General features: G+C 47.8%; 6 protein-coding genes across 7 annotated transcripts in view; 2 read left to right on the forward strand and 4 right to left on the reverse strand.

The window, feature by feature from the left end:
* The first annotated feature begins 33 nt into the window (after window positions 1-33).
* Window positions 34-2,717, forward strand: LOC6620512 (glutamyl-tRNA(Gln) amidotransferase subunit A, mitochondrial). The gene is made up of 4 exons (XM_002044680.2): window positions 34-168; window positions 222-469; window positions 530-772; window positions 1,685-2,717. Exons 1-4 carry the CDS (start codon window positions 136-138, stop codon window positions 2,685-2,687), a joined length of 1,527 nt encoding a protein of 508 aa, XP_002044716.1. The 5' UTR covers window positions 34-135; the 3' UTR covers window positions 2,688-2,717.
* LOC6620513 (NADH dehydrogenase [ubiquinone] 1 beta subcomplex subunit 11, mitochondrial) lies at window positions 865-1,531 on the reverse strand. Its single transcript, XM_002044681.2, has one exon. It carries the CDS (start codon window positions 1,437-1,439, stop codon window positions 987-989), a length of 453 nt encoding a protein of 150 aa, XP_002044717.1. The 5' UTR covers window positions 1,440-1,531; the 3' UTR covers window positions 865-986.
* On the reverse strand, window positions 2,685-3,808 carry LOC6620514. Its single transcript, XM_002044682.2, has 3 exons — window positions 3,653-3,808; window positions 3,047-3,595; window positions 2,685-2,987 (listed from the first exon to the last, which is right to left on the reverse strand). The coding sequence occupies exons 1-3, from the start codon at window positions 3,767-3,769 to the stop codon at window positions 2,760-2,762; spliced, it is 894 nt and encodes a 297-aa protein (XP_002044718.2). The 5' UTR covers window positions 3,770-3,808; the 3' UTR covers window positions 2,685-2,759.
* Window positions 3,809-4,060: 252 nt separating this feature from the next.
* On the reverse strand, window positions 4,061-4,790 carry LOC6620515 (UPF0488 protein CG14286). The gene has a single exon (XM_002044683.2). The coding sequence runs from the start codon at window positions 4,728-4,730 to the stop codon at window positions 4,128-4,130; it is 603 nt and encodes a 200-aa protein (XP_002044719.1). The 5' UTR covers window positions 4,731-4,790; the 3' UTR covers window positions 4,061-4,127.
* A 60-nt stretch (window positions 4,791-4,850) lies between these two features.
* LOC6620516 (WD repeat-containing protein 91) lies at window positions 4,851-6,501 on the forward strand. The gene is made up of 3 exons (XM_002044684.2): window positions 4,851-5,174; window positions 5,231-5,371; window positions 5,433-6,501. The coding sequence occupies exons 1-3, from the start codon at window positions 4,931-4,933 to the stop codon at window positions 6,008-6,010; spliced, it is 963 nt and encodes a 320-aa protein (XP_002044720.1). The 5' UTR covers window positions 4,851-4,930; the 3' UTR covers window positions 6,011-6,501.
* LOC6620517 (serine-rich adhesin for platelets) overlaps window positions 6,360-24,709 on the reverse strand; it is a 38,195-nt gene continuing 19,845 nt past the window's right edge. Inside the window, exons 2-6 of one of the 2 annotated variants that reach the window (XM_032723034.1) lie at window positions 19,875-20,242; window positions 16,849-17,180; window positions 15,307-15,582; window positions 10,286-12,966; window positions 6,360-7,871 (exon numbers count right to left, since the gene is read on the reverse strand). In XM_032723034.1, coding sequence (XP_032578925.1) covers window positions 6,784-7,871; window positions 10,286-12,966; window positions 15,307-15,582; window positions 16,849-17,180; window positions 19,875-20,242 — 4,745 coding nt within the window. In that variant the 3' untranslated portion in view covers window positions 6,360-6,783. The remainder of the gene's footprint in view (window positions 7,872-10,285; window positions 12,967-15,306; window positions 15,583-16,848; window positions 17,181-19,874; window positions 20,243-24,709) is intronic. The other variant, XM_032723035.1, reaches the window with a different exon arrangement.

The raw sequence follows: 24,709 nt of genomic DNA on the forward strand, positions 1-24,709 counted from the left end.
CGCCAAAAAAACTAAAATACCAGATAAGTTTGCCATTCCTGCAACTTGAATTTATTTGTTATGATTTCTTCCGCGGATTGCTCTCCGAAAATTGGGTGAATTAGTTCAAATTTAGCTGCTCCCAAACTAAAAAGAATGCGGCGTCACTTACAGTGGAGCATTAAGCAGGTGGGTTCATTCATCATTCAGCTAAACCACTTCTAACCCAGTAGATTTAACAGCTAACAGCCAGTTACTCGGATGGTCAGCTGTCTCCTCGCCGGGTGACTGAAGAAGCTCTGCAAGATGCGCTGCGGTGGAAGACCCTGAATGCCTTTGTGCGTCTCACGCAGGAACAGGCGGCGCAGCAGGCCCTGGACTCGGAGGAGCGCTATAAGCTAAGACAACCGATTAGTGATCTTGATGGAGTCACCATTGCCATAAAGGACAACTTTTGCACGAAAGATGTACACACCACCTGTGCCTCACGGTAGGAGACCATGGTAACCTAGCATCACAGCAATATTATCCTTGTAGCCTTCGTTGCCAGGATGCTCCAAGACTTTGTGCCGCCCTATGATGCCACTGTGTGCTCCAGACTTAAACAAGCCGGCGCTGTAATCCTGGGCAAGACGAATATGGATCAGTTTGCCATGGGCGCTGGCACTTTGGACTCCCTGTACGGGCCGACTAAGAACATCTGGAGCGAGGACCTTGACAAGGATCACTGGTGCATCGCGGGCGGCAGTTCTGGCGGCTCTGCATCAGCCGTAGCCGCGGGTCTTTGCTATGCGTGAGTACTAGCTTGTTTATGTTTTGAACACCTAACCTCAAACGCGATGGTAGAAAATGTAGCATATTTGATCAAAATTAATCACCAGAGGGTTAAAAAGCAGCTGTGTCCACGGCGAGACTTGCAGATTTATTAACGTATTATGAGCGGATTCGCACTGACCGCACTTCGCATTCGCATTACATAACATACTAAGTTTAGGGTCACTAAATGTTTAGATGATGATCTCGGTGTCGCCCAGATCCTCGTCCGAGGGCAGTGTAATGCTGGCGGGGTCCACGTAGTTGGGGCTGACCAGATCGACGCCGGCCTGTTCGCGGCGACGCAGCTCCAAGAAGCCCTCACGCTGGGCCCAGTTACGGAACTGAGTGTCGGGCAGGTAGGCCCAGTAGAAGCTGCCCCAAACCAGGCACAGCGTCACCGTAAAGAAGAACGTCGCCTTGGTGGCCTTGCGATCCTCCACCTGGTCCTTGTAGTCGAATCCGTAGCTCTGCCAGTTCTTGGGATTCGGATTGGCGAAGTCCTCGGTCGTAAGTGAAGTGGGGGCCGTGATGGTCTCATCCTTCTTCGGCGACGTGTTGATTGCCCGCACTACTGCCGCCTGGTTGGCCACCAGGGAACGCTGCAGCGCAACGGCGCGGTTGGTCAGACGAAAAAGCGCAGCCATCGCTTTGGGGAAGAAATTTTAGTAGCAAATTTCGTAAATAATCGAGTTTTCCCTTGATCGCTGGATTTCTGACAGCTGCGCAGTGTGAACGTTTTCTGCAATTTGTCAGCTGGCCGAGAGGGTAGCCACTCGATGCGATATTTTTCGGTATTTTATCTCGAACCGTTTTAATTCGAATTCCTAGGAACTTTTCTCGAAATAAATATTATTAAAGTGTATTCTTAAATTCCGCTCTTATATTTCAGAGCAATTGGCTCGGACACGGGTGGCTCCACCCGAAACCCGGCCTCGTACTGCGGCGTGGTGGGGCTAAAACCCACCTACGGACTCGTCTCCCGCCACGGACTCATCCCGCTGGTCAATTCCATGGACGTGCCCGGCATTTTCGCCCGCTCCGTCAGTGATTGCGTGGCGATCCTGAATACAGTGGCAGGACCGGATAAACTGGACTCCACAACCATCAGGAAGCCTTTTACCAAGCTAAATCTGCCGGATGTTGGGCAAATTGACCTGAGTACTGTGCGCATAGGAATACCAAAGGAATACCATTGCCACGGTCTCTCCGCCGAAGTTCTGGAAACGTGGTCTAAGGTGGCCGATTTGCTGGAGTGTAGCGGTGCCTCCGTCAGACAGGTTTCCCTGCCCAATACGGCAGCAAGTATATTCGTGTACACCATTCTTAATCAGTGCGAGGTGGCCAGCAACATGGCAAGGTACGATGGAATCGAGTACGGCCATCGGGCAGCAGACGAACGCAGCACGGAGCAGTTGTATGCCCTATCCAGGGCCGAGGGATTCAACGAGGTAGTTAAGACACGCATACTGACGGGAAACTTTCTGCTGCTGAAAAAGAACTATGATCACTACTTTGAGAAGGCTTTGCGGGTGCGCCGCCTTATTGCAGAGGACTTTGCAAAAGTGTTTGATTCCTCGGCCAAAGAGGAGCGGGTGGACATCCTTCTCACGCCGACAACTCTTACAGAGGCTCCGCTGTACAAGGACTTCGCCTCCCTGACCAACAGGGATCAGTGTGCCGTGCAGGACTTTTGCACTCAGCCAGCCAACATGGCTGGAATTCCCGCCGTGTCTATCCCAATTCGTCTCTCCCGGGCAGGATTGCCCTTGAGCCTTCAGCTGATGAGCAACAGCCTCAACGAGCAGCTACTGCTAACTGTGGCACGCTGGATAGAGGCGCAGGTGGAATTCGACAGCCTGGAGCACACGCAACAGTATAAGGCTAGTTTGTAAAACGTTTAAATAAATTCTGTTTAATTGTTACAAGGGTTTCCTATTCTCTGAGACGACAAGATGGCCATAAAACTATATGAACTTCGCACTACGAATAAATCCATCGCTGCTTGCTATGTATACTGTGTTGTTGGCTCCACAGCAAATGCTGTTCACACAACTGCCCACCTCCACCTCGCCCAGGGCTTTTGGCTTTCCTGCTCCCAGATCGGTCCATCCCTTTACCCTTTTGTCATAGCCGCCGGAGTACAAATAGGTCTCATCCCCGCAAAGGGCGTTTACGATCCACTCATGACAGTCCTAAAATAAGATTTAAAGTCATATATTACTACTTGGACCAACATATGCAGTAAACTCACCGGCAAGTGCCAAATTTTGGAGTACTGTTGCTGCGAGAGATTGTTGACCAGTTGCAAGCCCATCCCAGAGCGATCGGGAAAGGCCAGATAGCTACGCTTGCCATCCACCATGGGCCCGAGAAGATGGAGCGGAGACTTACCTGGAATCACCGCCTTATTGCTGTACTTTCCGGACTTGCCCTCCGCCACCTGGGACACCACCACGTCCAGGTCGCGAACAGTGTAAATGAGATTCTGCTCGCCGGCCAGTGACTTGACCTCCTCCACCAAGCTGTACTTGAAGAGCATGCGATCGTTGGTCCAAGTGGTCACCACACCTTTGTCATCGCCCGTGTATAGCACGGATCCGTCGCAGTACATAGCCTGGATGGCGTCGTCGCAGCGAAATAACTCCTGCACTGACTCGTCTCCATAGGGGGGAAGCATAAAGTGCACCTGGCCATCACAGCTGCTCGAGTAGACCTTTCCGTGCTGATTGATGGCCATGCAGTATATGTACGCCTCGTGAGCGTTCACAGTGGCCAATAGTTGCAGTTCCGGTGACCAGATCTGGAGGGGAATATATATTAGCTAAGAGAGCAATGTGGGAAACCAGTAGATACCCACTCGTATTTTACCGTCAGCGCCTCCGGAGAACATCTGTCCATCGAAGTACGCCACGCAGGTGGCGTCCCCTTCATGTCCCTCGGAGGAGGTGTGATCGATGCGGGCGTTGTTGGCCATTTGCTGATTCAAATCGGACTGAGTATATCCCTTCTCATCCGTGGTCTTTTGACTTCATCAATGTACGTAAATATAGCATGGAAATACTCTCTGCAGAGCTATAAATAAAACCAACTAACACACTGCGCGGTAAAAATAATGTGCTCACTTATCTTACTTTTAAAATACATCTCCTTAATGCAACAAATAGAATATAAATATTTTAAAAACAATAATCATGACCGTTGTCACTGCCTTAAAGATAGTTTTGAATGGCCATACATTTATGCCTAAAAGTTTTTATTTAAATGCTTCATATAAACCTTTTTATTTGTATAAAGAGTAGGAATTAGAATATCATTCAGGCTTTTGTGATTGATTACTTATTTAAGTTCAGACCGCTGAAACTAATGTCGTTGGCCGAATCCTCTGCGATGGTGAAGTTGAACTTGAACGGGCTTCCGGCTTCAGCTGGTTGAAGGCTGCTGGGATCGAAGTTTTTGGCTGGATGAGGCTCTTTTGAGCTGGTGTCTTCGGCGGGAGAGGGAAAGTTGAAGCGGAAGTCCTTTCCAGATGACAGGAGAGCCGACTTCTTCACGAAGCTAGACTTTTTGGATGATTCAGCCGTTGGTGTGAATTTGATTTGCTTGGAGGCTAGTAGCAATTTCTGCTCCTCCTGCTGCATCTTCGCTCGGTAGTCGCCCAGGGCTAGCTTCATCACCTGCCGCTTCCTGATGAGCGGCGCTGTTGAGCTGGTCAGCACCTTTATGTTCTTGGCGGTATCTTCGGCCACTTTCTGGGCCAATTTTCCGCTGTCGAGAGCAGTTTGCAACTGCTGCACACACCAGCAGAGTTCCACTTCGAACTGGGTGACGAGATCGGCGTCGATGGGCGGTGGTTCCGCCACCGGGGTGGGCTTCTTGATTGCTCCCTGGATTGGCGGTGGCTTGTTAATCGATTTGGCGGTTCTTCGTTTGTGCATGGCTACAAAATTTTATGTTTACAAAATGTGCTCTTGACAGTTAGAGATGAACAAAAAAGCTGTGCCTCTCGATATTTTCCTAACGCCAAAGTCTTCAGTCTGGCAACTCTGTGCTATCAGCTGTTTGTCTTCTTCTTTCCTCGAAGCTTATTGTGAAAATTGTACAAATAGCTATAAATTATTAAACAAAAAATCAAACGATGGCACAAGTCGCTTTTCTGGACAACCTGCTTAGGGAGTACCTAGTTTTTCGAGGTTTCTCCAGCACCTTGAAGGCCCTCGACTTGGAGCAGCGCACTGAGAAGGACCAGCACTTCCGTGCGGAACGAATTCTGGAGCAATTCAATAATGCCGTGCAAGCGTCCGACCTTCAGGCTCTCAGGAGTTTGTGGTTTCACCTGGACAACAATATATTTTCCAAGCTGGAACATACCTACGCCGTTGGTAAGTTCTTTCTCTCCCAGAGGATTCCTTCAGTTTAATCACTATTTAACATACAGCTGTCAAGAAACTGGAAAACAGCCTCCTAAAATACTACCTGGTGACCGCCTACAGCAGCAATCGCCCTGAAAAGGTGTCCGAGTTCTTTAACAAGTTGGCGGGCGATCTGCAGCAGCAAAGCGAGTGGAAGGATTGGTTCTGTAAATATCGTTTAATAATACCTACCAATAACTCCTTACAATTACCTATAAATCTCGTCAGACTTTCCGTTTTGCAAGAATGCTGAGGAGTCGCCCACCTTTGCCCTGTTCTTCACCAAGCAATGGCAGGATACATTGCTTCTGTCGCTGCGCAACTTCCTGACCACCGTATACCAGTGCCTGCCACAGCCCACATTCGTGCGGGCGGAGCAGGAAGCGGCCCACATGCAGCGTCTCAGCGAAGACAACGCTGGGCTGCGCACACGGGTACTCAACTTGCAGCAGGAGCTGAACCAGATGACCCAGGCCGCCGGAGCAAGCGGAAGTTCTCTCGGCGGTGGGGTCGACAATGGAGCCCGCCGACGCAGCGTGTATCGCCAGCAGCAGAGCCTGAGCGACATTCTGCCCTTCGACATCAGTCCTCCCGGACACATAGTCGACGATTTTTGCATCATTGCCTCCGAGGCAAACAGCGTGAGCCAGGCCAGCGACGCCCAGGCGCGAAGCCTCAAACAGTTAATCCGTAACATCGGGTCGGGCAGCTCGCCTGTCATGGGGCGCAAGGACCAGACAGCCAGCTCTCTGGGAGAAAAGTCCACTAAACGCAGGTCTGGCAGCCTGGGACGCAGTTGGATTTAGGAACCCACGTACGTAACTATACAAACCCAAAAGTATTTTCCAAAAGGTAATCTTAAGTGTCTATTAGGAAGTTGAAAGCGCCGAGATCAAAATTTATACCTTTAGTTTTGAAACTAGTTAATACGTAGGCATTCCATATATTGTACTTTTTTGTCTACTTCTGTAAAACCGCATCATACTATAAACGCTAAATACCCAAATATTTTATGATCGTACATCATACATTAAAGAAATGTCAATCTAAATTCTTTTTTAAGGGAGACTAAAAGGCAATAGTCTATTCCTTTAGATAAGGTAAGAAAGTAAATTGTGCAGACAAATTAACCACCCAAATAAGATACGCCAGTAATTTTCAAGTGTTATCTAATGTTTTTTTTTAATCAATAAGCGATTCTCATCAGTTCGTAGACGTACAAGTGTACTACAAAACAAAGAGCAATGCGTGTAGCGTAATACATAATTGCAATAAATAACGTAAAATTACAAATAAATATATTGTAGGTGTACAGACGATTCGTATTCGTGTATAAAACATCTCCGTTTATACAAGCAGCACATTTTAAAAAATACAATTTATTGTATAAAGGTGTTGTGTATATATAGTGATATATGTATATGTTGCATAAAGTAGCATCGCTTCTGACTCGTTTCCGTCTGTCAATAAATGCAGTTTCGGCTTGGCTACGGAAGGGAATTGCTCATCTGATTATGGGTATTTTTTCTTATGGAATATGTATTATAGCTTGCGACAGCTAGAGTGGGTTAGACCCACTCTACAACGCCGTTTCAAACGAGGGCAGCGGAGGATTCGCCACCGGAGCTGCCACGTACTTGTTGACGCCTTCGGTGCTACCACCTCCGGCTGCTCCATTTGACCTGGCGAAGCTGGGCTTCAGCTCCCCGCGCATGAAGTTGTTCTCCTCGGTTTGCAAAAAGAAGTTCCGCTTCAAGTCGAAGCTGGAGGGCACCGTTTCGCCCGCCTCGGAACTTGCTCGCGATCCTCCGCTGGTGTTGGAGTGATCCTCCTCGCTGTTGGCTTCCGGAATCGTGGTGGACATGATGTCAGTTCGCGGTGGTGCCGCTGCAGCAGCCACCATATTCACGGGTCCTCGCATTTTTGGAGCAAACGTCTTGGAGGGCGATCCAAACTGACCTTGCCGAAGCATCCTCCGGTTGGCGAAAGTCTTGGGTGAGCCGCTCAGATCTAGCAGCTTTAGACTGGTGTTGATCGTTGGTTTGCTTCCAGTTGAAGCTACTTTCTGTCCAGGGCCACTTGGCTTAACAACGGGCGGCGTTGAGTTGGCTTGGGCTGGCTTCTTCAGAAGCTCCATGGCGGATACCTTCCTCTGGACCGGACTCGCCTTGGCGGACTTGGCCAGCAGCAGCTTCTTGAAGTCCATTAACGTGGTCTTGCTTTGGCCAATGCGATCGGCACAGGTGTTGAGGCGTTCGGGTGCGTCATCGGTCCAGTTGCGGGATGGCTGCTTCATGGGGGGAAGTTGTGTGTTCTCCGGATCGCGTTCTCCCTCTCCGCCCCTCGTGGGCGTGGAGGTGAGGAAGGCTCCTGCACGATTCCTTGGCACAATTGGCGATATGTTGCTCCTGTTGCCTTCCGCTGCTGTTGGTGCAGCAGCAGCCACTGGGCGTGGCAGTCGGTCGGCCCGTCGAATGGGCGTGGCGTAGAGGTCATCCCGGCAGGTCACGTTGCCAGCGGGCTGTGGCCTTGGCTGGCTGCGGCGATTCTGCAGTGTCCAGTAGATGGGCGCACTGCGCTGGAAGGGCGTGGCAGTCGCATCTTCCTGTGGCTGGGTGCTCGGTGCTGGCTGCACTTGCTCATAGATATTAGAGAAACGTTGATACCCTGCGGATAGAAGAATGATTGCGCGGATTAGAGTCCAGTCTCTGTTTCGTAACCAATATTCCTCTTGAGATTAGTAAGCGGTTTCAAGTGCAGATCGTTAGGGTTATCAAATATAACAAGCGTTCAGGGCAAGCGGTTCCATACGTACCTGGGTCTTTCGCATCCCAATCCCAAAAATCCCCAATGAACTGAGCGAATATATACAAATGCCGATTGGTGCTTGGGTGCTGGGATGAATATTTGCGAGTGTGGATGCTTAAAAGCTTTTGGGTGGGATGGTTCGACTGTAAGTATGGGGCTTCCTTTAACCGCGAACCAAATGCCAATGATAATGTCAATGCCGAATTTTTGTTTCGTTTCTTTTTTCGTTTTTATTCTCGTATTTTAAACATTACTTACGATCGTTGGTAAATTGGATTTCGTTTATGGAATGTGGTTGAACTTAGCCGAGAACTTAACTTGTTTAGGCCATGTGCTAATCTTTCAGCTACTCGTGCAACTACTAGTTATCATCATTCGTTAGTCGGACGGGGTGTGCAAAAAACTACTATTACTACTCTATAACATATACAAACACACACAAGCAATTTGGTTAATAAGAAAATGCAATAGAAGTCTTTTGCACGCCTCACACTCCGTAAAATTTGGCAAAATGAGTAGGAAATTTTGAAATTAAAAACTCGAAAAATTAGCATCATAGTCGTGGAACTTAAACTTAAGTAATATTCGTTATAGTTGAGCATTATGTGGATGTACAAGACGTGAACGGTGCAAAAAACTTTACAAAATGTACAATAATCATGTGTTGGTTTATGTTAATTATAATTAGTTACAAACATACTTATGGGTAAACAATTAACACGTATTATTTACTAATTCTAATGTTAAGAACAACACACATAACTAATTAAACGAGCATAATTCGGTGGAAAAAATTATAAAACGGAAGGCAATAATACACGCTGGGATTTAAAACAAAACCTTGTGAGTAAAAATATGTTTAGTATATATTTCAGTTCCGTGTAAAGGTATTGGAGTGCAAACTGTGTAAACAGCGCAGGTTATTAAGTTTCGAAAACCAGCTGGTTTATATGTAAGTATAATATGCATGTGTGGATTTCAGGGAAATTAACTTTTAAATAGGAGCCCAGCTTGGAGCATATCAAGTGTGAACATTGAACCCCAGGACAGGACCATTCAGATCCCCCTCTATATCTTGGCCCATTGAACACGCACAGGTCTGGCCAAGTGCATGCAACTTTAATGAGGCCCACACACTACATCACTACATGGGTGGTGGCTCAAGGGTCCGGCGCTCCTTTGAGCCGTGCCAATCTCGGCAATTAGGGTTTTGTGTGGGTGGTAGTGTTTGCTCAAGTGTCGACCAGGACGGGCTAACTACCATATCTCGGTAACCTCGAATTTCTGTAGAATGCGCTGGCGACGGTTGCCGTTCTCATCGCTGGGCAGGATGATTTTGAACGGGCGCAGCAGCACACTGTCCACAAAGGACTTGTGGTACTTTGGGGCTGGCAGGGACTGGGACAGAGGCAGGGCCAACTCCTCCTCATCCTCCTCCGATTCGGAATCTGAGCAGTTTGAGGCGTTTTTGTCTGGCCTTTGTTCAGGCGAAGCTACGGACAACAGAGCGGGTGAGTCATCAAAGTTCTCGAGCGACTTGTTCTTCAGATATGAGGAATCGTTACCCGTGGTTAGCGACAGCGAGAACTCGTCCACCAGGCGCTCAAAGGACTTGGCTATCCGCCGCTCCCCGCCAGGTGAGTGGGTGGCGGTGGGCAGGTGGTTGCTCAGGTTGCGCAGCCTAAGGGAACTTGTTGCGTGCTGCTGATGCACGGAATTTAGGGGCATTGCACCCGAACTAGGTGCTCTCTCGGAGCCGAAGGACACGGAGAGATTCTCCTTGTTCATCTCCAGTTTGAGCTCATCGTTGGCCAGCCGGTAGCTGTTGTTCCGCTTGAGGGCGGTGCGCGGCTGGCCGGGATTGCCAGCGTTGGAAAAGTGCAACGCAATTGGGTCAATCGATAGGGGCTTGGTAGGGTGTTGTTTGTCGTTAACTTTCGCCCTCGGCGGAAGGGGTGGCCCCTGCTGCTCCCCCATTTCGAACGCATCCCCCAGGGTGGTAGTTTCCATTTCAACAACCCTCACTTTCGACTCGCCATCTTTGGGGTTCTGATTTGGATGCTGGGGCTGATGCTCCCTTACACTTGATATGCTGCCCGCTGACTTGGTGGCTATGTGGTGATTAAGGGTGCTCTTGGCAGACGTTTCAGTGGTGGCAGTGTTATTTACAGGGAAACCGGATGCAGATAAGGATACGGATTCGGATTGAGGTTTAGTTGTGGGTAAGCAAGCTGAGGGGCGGCTGCTGGCTGACGGGAGCCGCTCTGGCTTACCTTCTTCACCGGATTGACCCGATGCCGATGAGGAGGAACTGGTGGCTGTGGAGCCCGTCGAGGAATTGGACTTGCCCGACGGCGAGGGCATCATCAGATTGGCCACGGGTGCGGCAATAGTCTCGTAGAAGGGATTCGTTCGGTTGGCCAGCAGTTGTTTCTGGTCCTGGTAGCTGGTTGCCTGGTAGGTGGCCATTTCGCTGTTCCTGCTGAGCGGGGACTTGGCCACAATGGGCCTCACGTTGGCCACCTTGCGATTGCCAGAGATTAATCCACCGCTGGTGAGCAGTAGGAGCTTGGCGCTCTTGGTACTGCTGATGGCTCCTGATGCTCCTGATGTATCCTGTGACGATGCTACTGCCGCCGCTGCACTTTCAGCACTGTGGAGCGCACTTTCGGTTTCCTTCACGTACGGCCCAGGTGCGAAGGTGGTGTGTGCACCCTTGCGCCGCTTCAGACTGTCGGAGTCGTAGACCAATTTCCCCTCGGCGTTCGGGCGCAGTCGACGATTTGCCGTCGATGCGAGCGACTTCTCTTCGCTCAGTTCGCCGATTTCCGCGTACATGGGCACCCCATCGCCCACCCCCTGCGTCCTGCCGCCGAGGGGTAGTGGTGGTGGTTGGGACGTCGCAGCTGCCGGCTCGACGGGCAGCTGTTGTTGTGCGCAGGACTCGCTCTCCGCTGCAGGAGCGGATCTCGACGAGACCGCGTGCCGACGCAAGTGCTGTGGCAGCTCGTTCAGCGAAACGTACTCGGAAACGGCAGACGTCGATGGTTCAACCCTCTTGGAAACTATGTCATTGGAATAGTAAATACCCATTCCCGTGTTACGTCGCCCAATGTTCTTGTTGTTGTTGTTGTTGCTGATGTCTGCGATGGTGACGTACTCGCCGGCCAAATCGTAAAGCTCATCGTCATTCACGGCACTCGCGTTGGCGGGCTTGGGTTGCATTTGATTTTTGGCCGGAGAGCTTTTGCCCGGAACCAGTTTCACCCTCAGTTTCTCGAACATCCCGCTCAGCGCTTTCGTGGGCGTCTGCTTCAGTTCGTTGAGGTTGTGGTCCTTGCTATTCGTGGGCGTCTTTTGCTCCGCTTCATCCTCGTCCTGCTCCTCGTGCTCCACATCGATGGTGAGACTGGTGAGCGTGCGATTCGGATCATTGGCCTGGTGTTCATCGTCGTCACTCGTTGTGGGCGTGATGATGCACATGGAGGGTATTCTCTTGGAGGTGAGGGCCGTCTTCTGCTTGATCCGCTCTATGCGCTCCACGCCCTCCAAATCGGAGCTCTCGGAGAACTCCAGCTGCTGATCCTGCTCCTGCTGGTCATCCTTCTCCGGCACTTCACCACCTGCCTTGGTAGGCGACATCTTGACATTCCTCTTGATGGTTCCCGTGCGCTCCAGGGTGCTTCCGATGGTACTGCTGCTGTAGCTCCTCTCCAGCGTGCTGCTGCTGGCACTGGTGCTTTGGCTCCGGCTCTGACCACTGTGCTTGCCCAGCGAGCTACTCCGCTCGGGCACATCCGGCCCAGAGGCGGCGCCACTCATCAGAGCTGTGCACACGGTGCCCGCGGAGCTCGTTGTCGTGGAGGTGGATCCTCTGCCAAACAGCTCATACTCGCTCTCCGCATTGAGCACTGTTTGATTGGACTGGCTACCGAAGGAGTAGCTGCTGGTGTGCAGGCTCGTCTGGAGCGGAGTACCGGGCATCGCGGATGGCTCCTCTTCCTTCAGCGTTCGAAGTCCGCTGTCCATGTGGAAGGATGTGTAGTAGCCCTCTGTGTCGCAGCTGTAAGCGGAACTCGTCTCATCATCTAGGTGACCTGGATAGCCACCTGCCTCCGCCTGCAGTTCCGGCGTGGCAGTGCCCTCACTGGTCACACTGCTGGAGGCGGAGGTGTTCAGGAATCTCCTTCTGCTCAGCATGGAAGATGGTGGGCCACTGCCCGCTCCGCCTGGCTGAAAACTGGACACATTTAACGATGTACTCGAGGCACTCGACTTCGGCTGCATGGTGATCTCGCTGCCAATGGAGGCGCGTCCCGATTCCGAGCTGGCACTCCAGTTGCCGCTCGAGGAATGCGGCTGCTCATCCTTGCCAGCCAGTGCATGTAGACCGTTCCGCCGCTGCCTGTTCAGAGTGGCTGTTTCCCGCATCTTTACGTGGGCCGCTGCCATCGGTCCGGATGACAGTTGCAGTCTGCCCCTGAGCTGGCCACTACTGGACACACTAATGCTCTTCTCCGAGGAGGAATACGAGGGCTTTCGTTCGTGCGAAAACCGAGATTCACTCTTCTGGGCCACCAGATGATGCACCACGCACTCGTCGTCGATGTCGCGCTTGGAACTCTCGCCCGCCGGCGAAACATGATGGCTGTCCGCCTTCTCCGCGGAACTGTTCTGGGAACTGCAGCCGCTGGTGTCCAACTGGTCGCCCAGTTCGCCGGTGCGCTGCATGAACTTGAAGCGGTTGCGTCCCCACTGCTTCAGGGAGTTCAGCCGGGTGAGGGTGCTCTTTCCCTTGTCGTAGGGCAAGGCAGCAGATTCCTTTTTTAAGATGTCGCTGGACTTGCTGCGTCCGAACTTCTTGGACTTCTTGGCATCCGACGAGGTGGTCTCCGCCTGCTGAGCCGGGGCCACGGGAGAGGTGGCATTCGAGGCATTCTTGGACTCCCCATTGCTGTTTACATGATGGAATTTTTTTGTGGGATTTTTGTTTGTTCGTTTGTGCAAATATTGTATTGTGTTTAGGAGAGAACATAAAAGAGAAAATATGTTTGGTATTTGGTTAGCATTTTTGGTAATGATGGATGGACATGTGCAAGATGAAGAGATGAAGAGGGGCGGAGCGATAGAGACAGAGAGTGAGTGACAGAGAGAGAGAGTGAGTAGTACAGATTTGCCTTCCTCGTGAAAATTATTGTGAGCAATTTTCAGACATGATGTTTGATTTCGACTTTGATTTGGGTTTTAATTTATGGTTCTGGTTAATTTCACGCACGCACACACAGATGCAAAATAAACGACGTGCCTGGGGCCAAATACAACAACAACAAGAACAACAGCAACTGGCTGAAAACTAATTAATGGCGCAGTTCAAAGTTTAATTTTCCCAAATACATTTATATTTTTCCATTTTCATCTTCCCCACGCCGCTGCGGCTGTTCAGTGGATTATTAAAGGCGATTACAACATCTAAGTTTTCGAGTGGGTAAATTCTCCCGGAATTCTTCCCCCACAAAAGTGTGTGGCATGCTGGGAGCGATCGGGAGGTGGAGAGGCACTATATTGGCGATAAGATTCTGGGCCAGCAAACAACATGAATCAGGGGGATTTCGGAGATTTGAAGAGGGGCGGGTGCCCAAAGTGCAGTCATTGCTAAAACATTTCCACTTTATCTCAGTAAACAGAAAGAAAACCCTTTTGGATTTATGATAAATATTCAATATTATTTGAGTAACTTACAGCTTCAGAGATAATCGAAAGCAAACTTAAAGCAAGGCATTTCTTATATTTTTTTAACTATTGTTTTACTATTATTGGGATCATTTCTCTCTGTGCATAAACAGAAATAAACAATCACGAAATGCACTTACAGTTTGGCAGCCACTGGACAGGGCTCAACGTTTTCGCTGTGCTCCGCTTTTTCGACTGCTGATCGCACAGATATCGAACAGCATTGACATAATGGGGCACCCGTACATACACACATATATGTATGTCTGAGTTGGGGTTTCAAGTTGCACACATACTCTATATAGTATGTAGAACGCAGTCAAATGGAATGACGCCGTCGCCGAGTTTGTGGACTGAGTTTGAGTTGGAGTTGGTGGGCAGACGCCAACCGAAAGTCGGGCCAACAAAACAAAATAAGATTTATGAAACTTTTAGCAAAAGGCGTCGTGTGTGCCATTTGAAAAGCACAAGGAAAAGCAGAAAAGCAGTGAGCCCAAGTAAAAAAAAAAAAAACCAAAAAACATCTCGAATGCGGCATTTGTTGCTGGTGTTGCCGAGGGGGCACGGTTAGCCTTTGGGTCTTGGCAGAGCAAATCCTACGGAACCAGCCTCTCGCATGATTTATGCTGATGATGCACCAGAAATGGCCGAGAGTGGGCCGACTGACTGACAGAATGGGCCAACAACCTAGAGTCGAGTGCTGCATGCTGCATGTTGCATGTTGCTGGCAACAAATGTTGCCGACGTGTGTGGGTGGTTCGCGACCAGGATAAAAATGCGGGGGCGACGAAAGGGTGGGTGTCTCGGATGGATCATGAAATGTATGACTGTGTGTGTGTGTATGTGTGTGTTAAGAGAATATTATTGTATTTTTTTGGCTGCTGAAAATTGTTTAATTTGTTAGGCTGTTTTGCAAATTCGCTTTTGAAAATCATCCAAAATGGCTTTAGTTTCCGCTGCCGAATCGGTTTCGAACTGAATTTCGCAAAAAAGGCGGCTGAAAATTTGAATTTGGCTAGAGTTTCTAATTACGTATAGCTAATAACACAATTTATTTACAATTTTCTTTGTACAACATTCAGTTTTTTTTTTTTAGTTTTTAATCGTAATTTAGAGACATTCAGTTGGTGGCATGCAATTTGTGCTGCTAATTGGGTAAACAATATGTATACGCTAATAGTTAATGGCGCAAAACACCGATTTGTACACTCGGCCAGGCATTTGTTTAAACAATAAAAGGGCGCAATTAAAGTACACGAAATTAGGCAAACGAAGAAAACTAAACAGCATAACAAATCGTTCACCTAACTGGGCTGATATCACAATAATCTCATAAGAAAATGCAACTGAGAATAGGTCGAATAATACGAGTATATGGGAAGAATCTCTGGTCAGATCCGCAAGGATCTCTCCAGGATGTATGTACACATGGTTATACGAGTTTAGTATTCCCTTTGTACAGTTCGATAGGCGAACGAAGGTGGGAAAGGAGGGAACAGGTGAGACCTGTCCATGTAGGAGCACATATAGACAGATAGATCGGTAGATAGACACGATTACATACCCATTGGCCGCATCCTGGATCTCCTTCTGATCGATTCCGGCTATCGTGTTCCGCCGCTTTCCGCGCACCTTGCGCGATCTTGACCTCCGGCTCACCGTCTGCACATTGTCGTCCAGGTTGTTCCCCTCCGCCTGGCCGGCGTTTTCCGGCGATGTGCTGCTCGAGGATCCGGCGGTGGCACCACCTGCGTATCCTCCACTGGTCGACTTGCGCGCCGCACACATCCGCTGGAAGTGCTTACCGCTGGTGTTCACCGAAATCACTTCGGCGGGGTATCTGTTGTGGGGGGGAGAATGTGTAGATCGTTTAGAAACTCAATTAATCATGCTTTGAAAATGTTATATGGTAGAGGATTATATAATCCATAAGATCTGCCCTAAAAACTCTGTGGTACGAAAAATCAAGTTGTGCAATGTGGTTTCAGCACCACTAGTTGGATTTGAATTGGAATTTTCTCAAAAAGATAATTAGTCTTAACTGTAATTTCGCTTAAAAATCATTCGCATATCATAAATATAAGTTTTAGAAGTTAAAAGCATTTTGAGCATTAAATACATATTTATGATCTTCAAATCTTCTGGCTTCTGTGTTAGTCTATTTACCGATAAAACTGGATTTGAAAAGCTTTTAATGAGTTTTAAAATCATAATTTTTAGAAAATAATGAAGAATATGTTTCATTATAATATTTAGCATATTTTTGAGTTATGCAAAAGCGACTACAGATATTTTTCTGAGTGCCTGCAGATGTGGATGTGATCGATCTGATGGCGGAATGGGAACCTCGCGCAGTTTGAAGTGCACTTTTGTGGTAATCCAAACAACAATTTGTTTACGCTTTAATACCAGCCAGCCCAGCCAACCACATATTTTGTGCTCCAAATCGGTGGAGCGTGAATACGGCTCGTATGTGGCTGCTCCATTTCGGAGTTTAAAAAGCCGAACAAATGAGCCATGGCCGGGATGGAGATGGCGGTGGAAATCGGTGGAGGGGAGTGTCCGTGGATCCAATGGATACAATGGTTGGGTTAAGGAGAGTGGGGCCGGGTCGGCGACACTTGCATAATTGTGTGGCCGCATTGTAAATATTCATACGTAATTGAATTAATTTATTTAAGCATTTTTTGTTTCGACCGATGCGCTCGATGAGCAAACATCTCGTGCTCCAAACGCAGACAGTTGAACGTTGGAAAAATGTATAGCATATACTAAATGCTATGCGAGCCATGCTGTTAATAGCTATTCTTTTTTGTGCGTCATGAAACAGAAAAAAAACAATAGTTGCCGCGAAATTTGCATAAAAAAACCCATTAAAATCATGTTTAAAATTGGAAAAAAGGGGGATAACAATGTGCCAGATCTCATAAAACTGTACGTGAATTATAAGGCACAGTGAATCTCAAACGGTTGCACGTTGAGTTTAGAATAATTATTACTAATTTTGTACTACTAGATTTTTGAATTTCGCAGTAGTTGAGTTGCAATTTTCCCTACTAAAAACTAAGCTTTTAAATTAATTTTAAATTAATTTAGAGTTACTCACTTTAAGGCAATCTGCTTGGTCTGTTCCTCGGGTGAAGGCAAGCGATGGTTCAAAGGCACGTCTTTATTGATATCGTTCGGGATGAGGGCCTGCGTGTGGTGGTTGTGCCGGGAGCTGTCCGCCGCCTGGCTCAGATTCTGGGCGTAGAGGGCATCGACGGCGTCGGCGGAGAGGACGGACGGGGACAGTGCCGGGGTCAGGATGCCATTCTCGCCGATGGCCAGCGAGGTGCTCACCGAGGTGTCCACGTGATGCATGCAATCCGGCGTGACGGTGACATCACCCAGCGCCTCGCTGGACGTCCACTTCCGCAAATCCTCGATGGCAGCGGGCTGAAAGGGATAGAAGGAGCGAGGAAAGAGTTGAAACATCGCCATAATTAGGCAGTTGGCATGCAAAATTAATGTTTTATGATCCACGTATGTATGCTTCATGTTCCGGTGGACAGGTCCTTAATTAGCCGCACAAGAGAGCCGCCTGTCACGAATATACCATATGCCTTTATGGCAAATGTGTGTTTGGCTGTGTTTGCGCAGACATTCTCTATGCTCTCCGCAAACTGGGACAAGTCACGCGATTTTGAAATCTGCCGAAAATTTAACACGCGTCCTACACTTTGTTACGAAAGCGAAAATCAATCAGATTAATTAAAAACAATAAAGGGGCAACCACTTCCGTGAGATGGTTGATGCCATAACAGCTTTGGTCTAGTTATAAAACCAATATGTCTAACTGTCCAAACAAACAGAGGATTTGGAAACCCAAAACATTTTATTTTACAAATGCCAACATGCAAGTAAACAATTAGGCAGTACAATTATTTAAAATGGTTGTTTTTCTATTTGCCTTGGACACACATTCCACAGATTCGGATTGTCTGCTGGTCTAAAGTAAATTAAGCTAATAAAAAAAAATAAGGAAAAAGCGCAATCGTTTCATTTGATTTTCGATTCGACGACTGCTTGAATCAATTGTAACAATTGAAAAATAACTGTGGATGGGGGAGCAACTTACATGGTGCCCCAACTCAGCAGTTTTTCATCCCCCAAAAAAATTCGTAAATTACACCCACCCACCATGGATTTTCCATGGAAAATCTACATAAAAACACACTTGAGCTAGATTTCCTATGGCCAAAGTGAGGCAGTTTAGGCCATAACGAAATGCCTGAATCCGACAATGAGTCTGGGCCTTGGCTCTTTCTCCTTTCTTTTGAGAGCAGCAGCCAAATTCTTTTTGCGGCTCTTTTTCCATCAATGGACGAAGCGAAGCAAATGTGTCCAACTTTGAACGATAAAATATTTGCACATAAATGTCGAGCCGTATATAATAATGCAATTTAAGTGCCGTCAAGACGGGCAAATACGGCAACAACAACGACAGCGAGAGCCGCCCAAATGGGCCATCTTTGAGATAGTGGCTGCCGTAACCAATAAACCGCAGAGCGCTAATGGCCCAACCGTCGTCTTTGGAGCTGAACTCCTGTCTGGATCTCGTTGGGCAGCTCTTCGGCAACCTCTTTTGCGGTGTATCGGAGCGGAAGACTGAGGCCAACTAACGTCAAACGCAATGCGAAAAGGATTAAAAGTCATTTTATTAAGAAGCAGTCGACAGAATGGAGCTAAAAGTCGATTGGAGCTGGCAAAAACAAAAATGAGAAAAAAAAACCAGGATAGCTGGCGACAGTCGACTGGGATTGACAACCGGCGTTGTTTTTGCCAAAACAAGTTTGGCAACCTATTGAACAGGGATCCAAGTTGTCGTCGTCGTCGTTGTCGTCGCGTCGATTTTCCAGCTGCTGTTGTTGGTATTTGGCAGAGTTACTGTTGGTTGCCATTGGCATCATCGCCGTCTGCAGATATTGGCCATTGGCTGTTTGTCTTTGCACAGCTTATCTAATGGCCCGGCTAAAAGATAAACAAGAGACGACGGCGACAAAGAAGGATTCGGAGACCAAATGGGTCGACTGCACGGAGCGCGTTAGCTCAAATTAACTGAAATTTTCTGATATCAGCGCAAAGAATTGTTAGGCGAAATAAACGAAGAAAATCCCTTAATACCTAAATCTTTCTTATCGATTCGAATTGCTCGCGACTAAATTGTTTGGTGGATAAGGATAATCTAATCCTGTTCTCAATTAAGTGGTTCTAATGCAGATAATTTTAAATTGGATTCAATATTCCAGGTTTAGCTACCACGATTTAAGAGCCAACCAAAAAGTGCTATAGAAATTGCATGACTAGGAATCTAATTGCTACCCAAAAGGTTTCTGTTTTTTAGTACCAAGACTGATTGCCAATTTAATATAGTTTCCCACTGCCTTACATAATTACCACAGCAGTGTCTAATTAAGATGCCCCAATTAAACTGCCATGATTCAATGAATTTGTCCAGCCCAAGCGCAGACTGCAAAATCTTCCCTAACGACTGCATCATAGCTTGCCAAGCAACGATGGCGTGGGTCGTCAGTTGGGCAATTAAAACGAGTCAACTAACTCGAAATGATTTGCAGCGCCGTTGATGGAGTCATGCCATGAGCTGCTCCTCGTTGGCCATTAGCAAACTGCAGATAGGCGATGTTTGATGGAGTTGTGTCCGAGGCGTGTGTGTGGTCTTTGTTCCCGTTGCCGTTCCCGTTCCCGTTCTGCCCGTCATCATCATCATCATCAGCAGCACCAAAGAGCCATGACAATGATTGGGTGGCCGTGCGGTCTATGTGGAGCAAATGTTTGGACGACAGTTGGCCGGCAAATGCAAAAAGGGGGGTTTTCGCATTAACTTTCAGAGGCAAACCAGCTGGTGAATGGAAGGAAGTGCCAGCCGCACAGCCACACAGAGACCACACACATGAGGTCGTCGTAGTCCGATTTTTTTTCGGGTGGTCGTCGTTCCGTTCAGCAAACGTATTATTTATGCATGATGCATAACTGCGGACGGTGTTACCTGCAGCCAGAACTAGCCTCTAACGGTTACCAGTTAACTTGGAAACCAAAACCAGTTAGCCCGGAAAAATGCTTGGTACTCACCAGTCGGATCTCGATCTCGGCATCGATGCGCGTGCGCAGCTTGCGGTTGGCATTGCCAAAGTCCGACACGCACAGCAGATGATCCTCCGTGTCCGTGGATCCATTTAGCTGCAGGACTTCGTGATCGCTGGACAGCACCTCGCCGTTGAAGGAAATGGAACGGGACGGGATCAGCGACTGCGAGTGGGCCAAGGAGGCGAGGGCTGTCGCAGTGGCTCCGGTGGCCACCGGCAGCTCCTTACCAGCCTCCGTGTAAAGCTGCCGGACACTCAGAGGCCGGGTCTCGCCGGTGAAGAGCTCCTGCTGGAATGACTTGTCCGTCTCGAAGTGGTGTTTGCGCTGTGCAAAGGTGAGCAGGTCGCTTTCAGCTGAAACAGAAAGGGAAGAATTCAAATTAGAATGGGTACTGCATATTCTTTTAATGTTTCAAATGTTATGAACTAAGTCTAATGGTCTAAAGGTCTAAAACCCTTAAATTAAGTCTTTCATCTTAAATTCAGAGTTCTTTTCTTGCAGCCTTTTCCCAAGTGCAAGTAATCTGTTTTCATTAATCCACGACGAGATCAGAGACGGCTTTCATCTCATGTTATTCAATTCCGGCATCGATCACTATCATCAGCAGATAATCAAAGAGCTTTTCATGTAATCTAATAGAAACAGCATGCCCGCCCAGCTGCGTGCTTGTTCGCTCCAGTTCGTCCATCCACTGGATGTGCCCCAAAGGGGAAATGGAAATGGAAAATGGCCAAGCCCATTCCAACGATTCAGTTTCAATTTAGCCCACATGGCGATCGTATTTTTCGCCTCTGATTTTGCAGTCTGTAAACAAAGGAAGCAAAAACAAGGCGATGCCGCAAATAAATCAACACGAAAATTAATAGAGTGGAAAAATCGCCACAGAGCAAGGACACAGCATTAAAAAAAAATCAGAATTATCGTTTCGTGAAAAAATGAATGCCAGGAAGAATTGTAATTAACTTTAATAACCCGGCCACATGCCACGGAGCTGGTGCTCCTGCAACATGCATATTTATTTCTCTCGGCAGTGGTGGCCAGTTTGTGGACAGGAAGGGAGTGAGCTTGGAAGGCCCGGCGACCGTTTGTCTTTCTGGCTGTCTGCACTTTTTGCATTTAATAGGCCGCCATGTGGACTTGGTCGGTAATGAAAACAAAGCCCGGGGAGCAGCAACTACCAGGAAGCAGAAATAGCAGAAGCTGCAGCAGAAGCATCCACTCGTAGATTAACAAGCCCAGAGCAAAGTCACTTGACATGGCCATAGAATGGAGACGGAGGAAGCGGGGTATGGACTCACAGAGCTTGGAGGAGACATGGCTGGACCGCTGCCAGCAGACAAAAAAAAAAAAAAAAAACGGGAGATGGTCTAGAGAAACGGCGGCAACCTAGCGCTAAATTCAGGCAATTTCATGGCATTGGGGCCGCATTTTGACGTTCTGTGCGCCACTGGAAGACGCATGGCTCAGAATCTCTCGATCCGAGATTCGGGGGGACAGAAAGCAGTGCCAGCAGCAATGCGCCGCGTCTTCCCCCATTAGCCATTTCAAGTGCGCAGACATTGGCACGCACAGAATCTCCATCCCCATCCAGCCCCAATTCCCATTTCCAATCCCGCTGACCCGCTGCCAGTCGAGATGCGAGTATAAGAGGCACTCAAAATAAACAAAAACTCCTCCGAACTGGCTGTTAATTTCGGCCAAATGCGAAATTCAATTAAGCATGCTCAGGTGCAACTCCTTTTATTCCATGTCTGTCTGCCAAACGGAAGCTGACAGCAGCCGTCGCCGGAAATGGCAAATTAACTTGGCAAAAATTATTATTTTCCTCAAAATACGCTCAGAGGGCCAAGGGCGCCAAGGGAATCCGGGGGCGTCGTCACGTCTGGGTGACGACCATGGTCATGGCTGCCATTGCACATTATTTGTGAGTCATGTGCGCAGGAATGTCTGTGTACACATCTGTACATAAACCTATGTACACAAAGCCATGCCATGTAGGCTGCGACAGATAGCAATCGTTGCCCACAGAGATTGACACAAATCCCGTCTGGAGATTGCCTTAAACTATTTCCATGCCGCCTGGACGGAGATCATAGCCTGGCCCAAGCCACAATTATGGTAGTACATGGCATGAGCCCTCTATATGGCTATTATACACTTTTATGGCGATTTAGCCGTTATCCAACGACAATTGTCAAACATGTTCGAAGTGATTTGTGGTCGAATTGGATCAGGCCGAACAGTAAATGCTCTACAAGCTGGCAAGTAACTGGTAGAAAGTATTATATTTCCTATATATATGAATGTACCTGATAAAGAAGTTCGATTACGCAATGCCTTATACTTTTTTATCAATCTTTTAGTGGGATTTCTATAGGAATTTGTATAATATTTATTTAAATAACTCTTTGCCAGCTTTGTTGGCCAGATTTGCATACCCCAACGAGATCATCCGCATGGGTATATCGGATTACCACGCTATTTGCAACTTGGCGCCTGCCTTCTGTTCTGTTGACATCCCTCGATTGTCATGTCAAATGCGATGAAATTTATAGGAGGCCGCAAATCAAAGTGCCCCCGGAGTCCCCCCTCCTGAATTCAATCCGACTAACGCCCGATGAAAAACCAATAAGCCCAGAGCCAATATATCAAAAGTGCATTTGCCAAGGCCCGGGCCACATTGACACGTATGGAGCAATGCTCTGTGGCGGCAGATACTCCAATCCAACTCGTGTGTGACTGTGGCAAGTAAAGCCGCAAGTAAATGAGATTTGCACAAGATGTTGGCCAACTAGAGAGAACGGAATGGAGTACCCAGCAGGCCAGCTGCTGCTCCTAAGTGCAGCGGTGCTGGCTCTTTTTAGCACAATTTTTACCCTGGCCATAAATTGACGCCCAGAGAGACGCCGGTACGTGCAGCATAAAAGCTCCGCCGGCACGTCGGCATCCACGAATAGCTATATATGGTGCATACATATATGTATGCTGTATCTGGCAGATACAATCTGTCATAGACTAACGCGTTCCGTAGCATAATTTGCACAAAACGAGTTCTAAGAGGGCGGAGTGGGTACCACTTCCACTAATACTATGCTTCGTGCACCAGCAGTCGATGGCGATAATGTCTTGGGCAATAAATGATTTATAAGCTATTGCCGTGGCTGTCTTAATTACGCTGATTGCGCCAGGTTAGAGTTCAATATCCTCCTTATTTCCCCAGCCGAAAACAATTGCATCGAGTGCCGGCAGTCGCGAGCAAGCTGCTCCATTGGGCAGAGACTGGAGGCTCCTTCAATCAGTTGGCTGCCCACTTTAATTTAATTATTTAAAGCGAAAACAATTGCAGGCGCAGCCAGGCAAATTAAAGACTGAGTGCTGCCCTTGGCCCTGCGATTCTTTCTGGCTGACAGCCAGACACGGACCATGGATATCAGTACTCCAAGCTCCAAGTTCCGAGCTCCAAGCTGCGACTGCTCGCTCTGTGCGTAAGTGTCGTAATGACATTTAAAGCAATTAAGGGTCACATTTGGGGTCTGGCCCCCAGGAGGGACAACGGGAAATGAAGGTCCTGCGACATCCGATGCGATAAAAATGAAAGCCAAGTGATAAATTAATTATGTAGAAAAAAGGAAACGCGAGAAAAGAAACGTGAGTTGAAACTGCAGAGGAATGAATGCTCCTTTGAGTTGCAAAAACATATAAAATATGCATATAAAGCTTAATATTTAAAGATTAAATTCCATTTTATATGAGCATCTGCAAGATTTATTCGTTCAGTTTTAAGGGTAACACCTAAAGTCTTGGAAAATGATGTGGGACATCCATCAAAACGAAGCCTCTTTTCTTTCGCGTCTGGTTTTCTAAGCCCAAGTACTGATAACCTTTGTGGTTAATTTATCAAAGAAAAACACTTTTCATTTTGTATAACGCCAAAGCTCAAAGTGGAAAAAGCAGTGCGCTTATCACCGACAATTTTCAGCATTCTGCTGCTGGAGGATGATGATTTATGAGGGAAGATTTTGTCAAGCTTAAAGCCACGAACGGCAAATGTGTTCTGCATTCAAAAATTGCAAAATAAACAAATACACATTTCGGATAACACACATATCCCCATACGCAATGAGCAGCCAGATGGGTTGGTATGTGTGATGTGGCCGACGTAGTCACATGTGCTTTATGGCCAAAAGTTTTTGCTTTCGGATTTACTGGGCTGGCTTTGCTATTTTAGGTTGTATTTTAGCAAATTTTCGGCAAGCGGCAAACAAAAGTCACCGCCACATTTTGGGGCGCCACAAGCGCATAAATTGTAGAGTCCGGACAACAACAGCTAGACAAATTTATGCAATGCCCTCGGGTTTTCCAGGCGATGGGGGAAATGGGCGGCATTCATACGCCAAGCAATCAACGGGCAAATGTTGCACGTAATGCGACAGTAAAAACGTTGCCAGCAGAGGAAAAAAAGGAAAAAAAAACAGCAAAATGTTGACAGAAATGGCAAATAAAATTGTATTCGCTCGTTGCTCTTTCGACTGCAAAATCTCATTAAACGGGCTGCTAAGTCCCCATATGCGTATCGCATTCTTCTTTCATTTCGGCGAAGACACAGGCTGCCGCTTGAGTTCTCCAGCTGCACTATTAAAACTGATTTATGCCCTGCTGCAAAACCTCTATCAATCCAAAAGCAGGCCGACACACCCACGCGAACGCACTGCCAATAAAAGTGGGCAAGTCACGTGATTCTGATTTGCCAAGCCCACGGCTACAGGCCATAAAAGGTCAATGTGGTCGCCAGGCGGTGGTGAGGAGAGCGGATTGGATTG

This window comes from Drosophila sechellia, chromosome 3R (assembly GCF_004382195.2).
Source record: "Drosophila sechellia strain sech25 chromosome 3R, ASM438219v1, whole genome shotgun sequence".
NCBI classification, from domain to species: domain Eukaryota; kingdom Metazoa; phylum Arthropoda; class Insecta; order Diptera; family Drosophilidae; genus Drosophila; species Drosophila sechellia.

What these genes read in the sequence shown, in the direction of transcription:
- LOC6620515 (XM_002044683.2), bottom strand. Translation starts at nt 4,730, where the DNA reads ATGCACAAACGAAGAACCGCCAAATCGATTAACAAGCCACCGCCAATC.
- LOC6620512 (XM_002044680.2), top strand. Translation starts at nt 136, where the DNA reads ATGCGGCGTCACTTACAGTGGAGCATTAAGCAG. An exon ending in TACAGTGGAGCATTAAGCAG is followed by an intron (nt 169 to 221) that starts GTGGGTTCATTC and finishes TAGATTTAACAG; the next exon opens with CTAACAGCCAGTTACTCGGA. An exon ending in GCCGCGGGTCTTTGCTATGC is followed by an intron (nt 773 to 1,684) that starts GTGAGTACTAGC and finishes CTTATATTTCAG; the next exon opens with AGCAATTGGCTCGGACACGG.
- LOC6620514 (XM_002044682.2), bottom strand. Translation starts at nt 3,769, where the DNA reads ATGGCCAACAACGCCCGCATCGATCACACCTCCTCCGAGGGACATGAA. An exon ending in GCGCTGACGGTAAAATACGA is followed by an intron (nt 3,596 to 3,652) that starts GTGGGTATCTAC and finishes ATTCCCCTCCAG; the next exon opens with ATCTGGTCACCGGAACTGCA. An exon ending in CCAAAATTTGGCACTTGCCG is followed by an intron (nt 2,988 to 3,046) that starts GTGAGTTTACTG and finishes ATCTTATTTTAG; the next exon opens with GACTGTCATGAGTGGATCGT.
- LOC6620516 (XM_002044684.2), top strand. Translation starts at nt 4,931, where the DNA reads ATGGCACAAGTCGCTTTTCTGGACAACCTGCTTAGGGAGTACCTAGTT. An exon ending in GGAACATACCTACGCCGTTG is followed by an intron (nt 5,175 to 5,230) that starts GTAAGTTCTTTC and finishes TTTAACATACAG; the next exon opens with CTGTCAAGAAACTGGAAAAC. An exon ending in CGAGTGGAAGGATTGGTTCT is followed by an intron (nt 5,372 to 5,432) that starts GTAAATATCGTT and finishes AAATCTCGTCAG; the next exon opens with ACTTTCCGTTTTGCAAGAAT.
- LOC6620513 (XM_002044681.2), bottom strand. Translation starts at nt 1,439, where the DNA reads ATGGCTGCGCTTTTTCGTCTGACCAACCGCGCCGTTGCGCTGCAGCGT.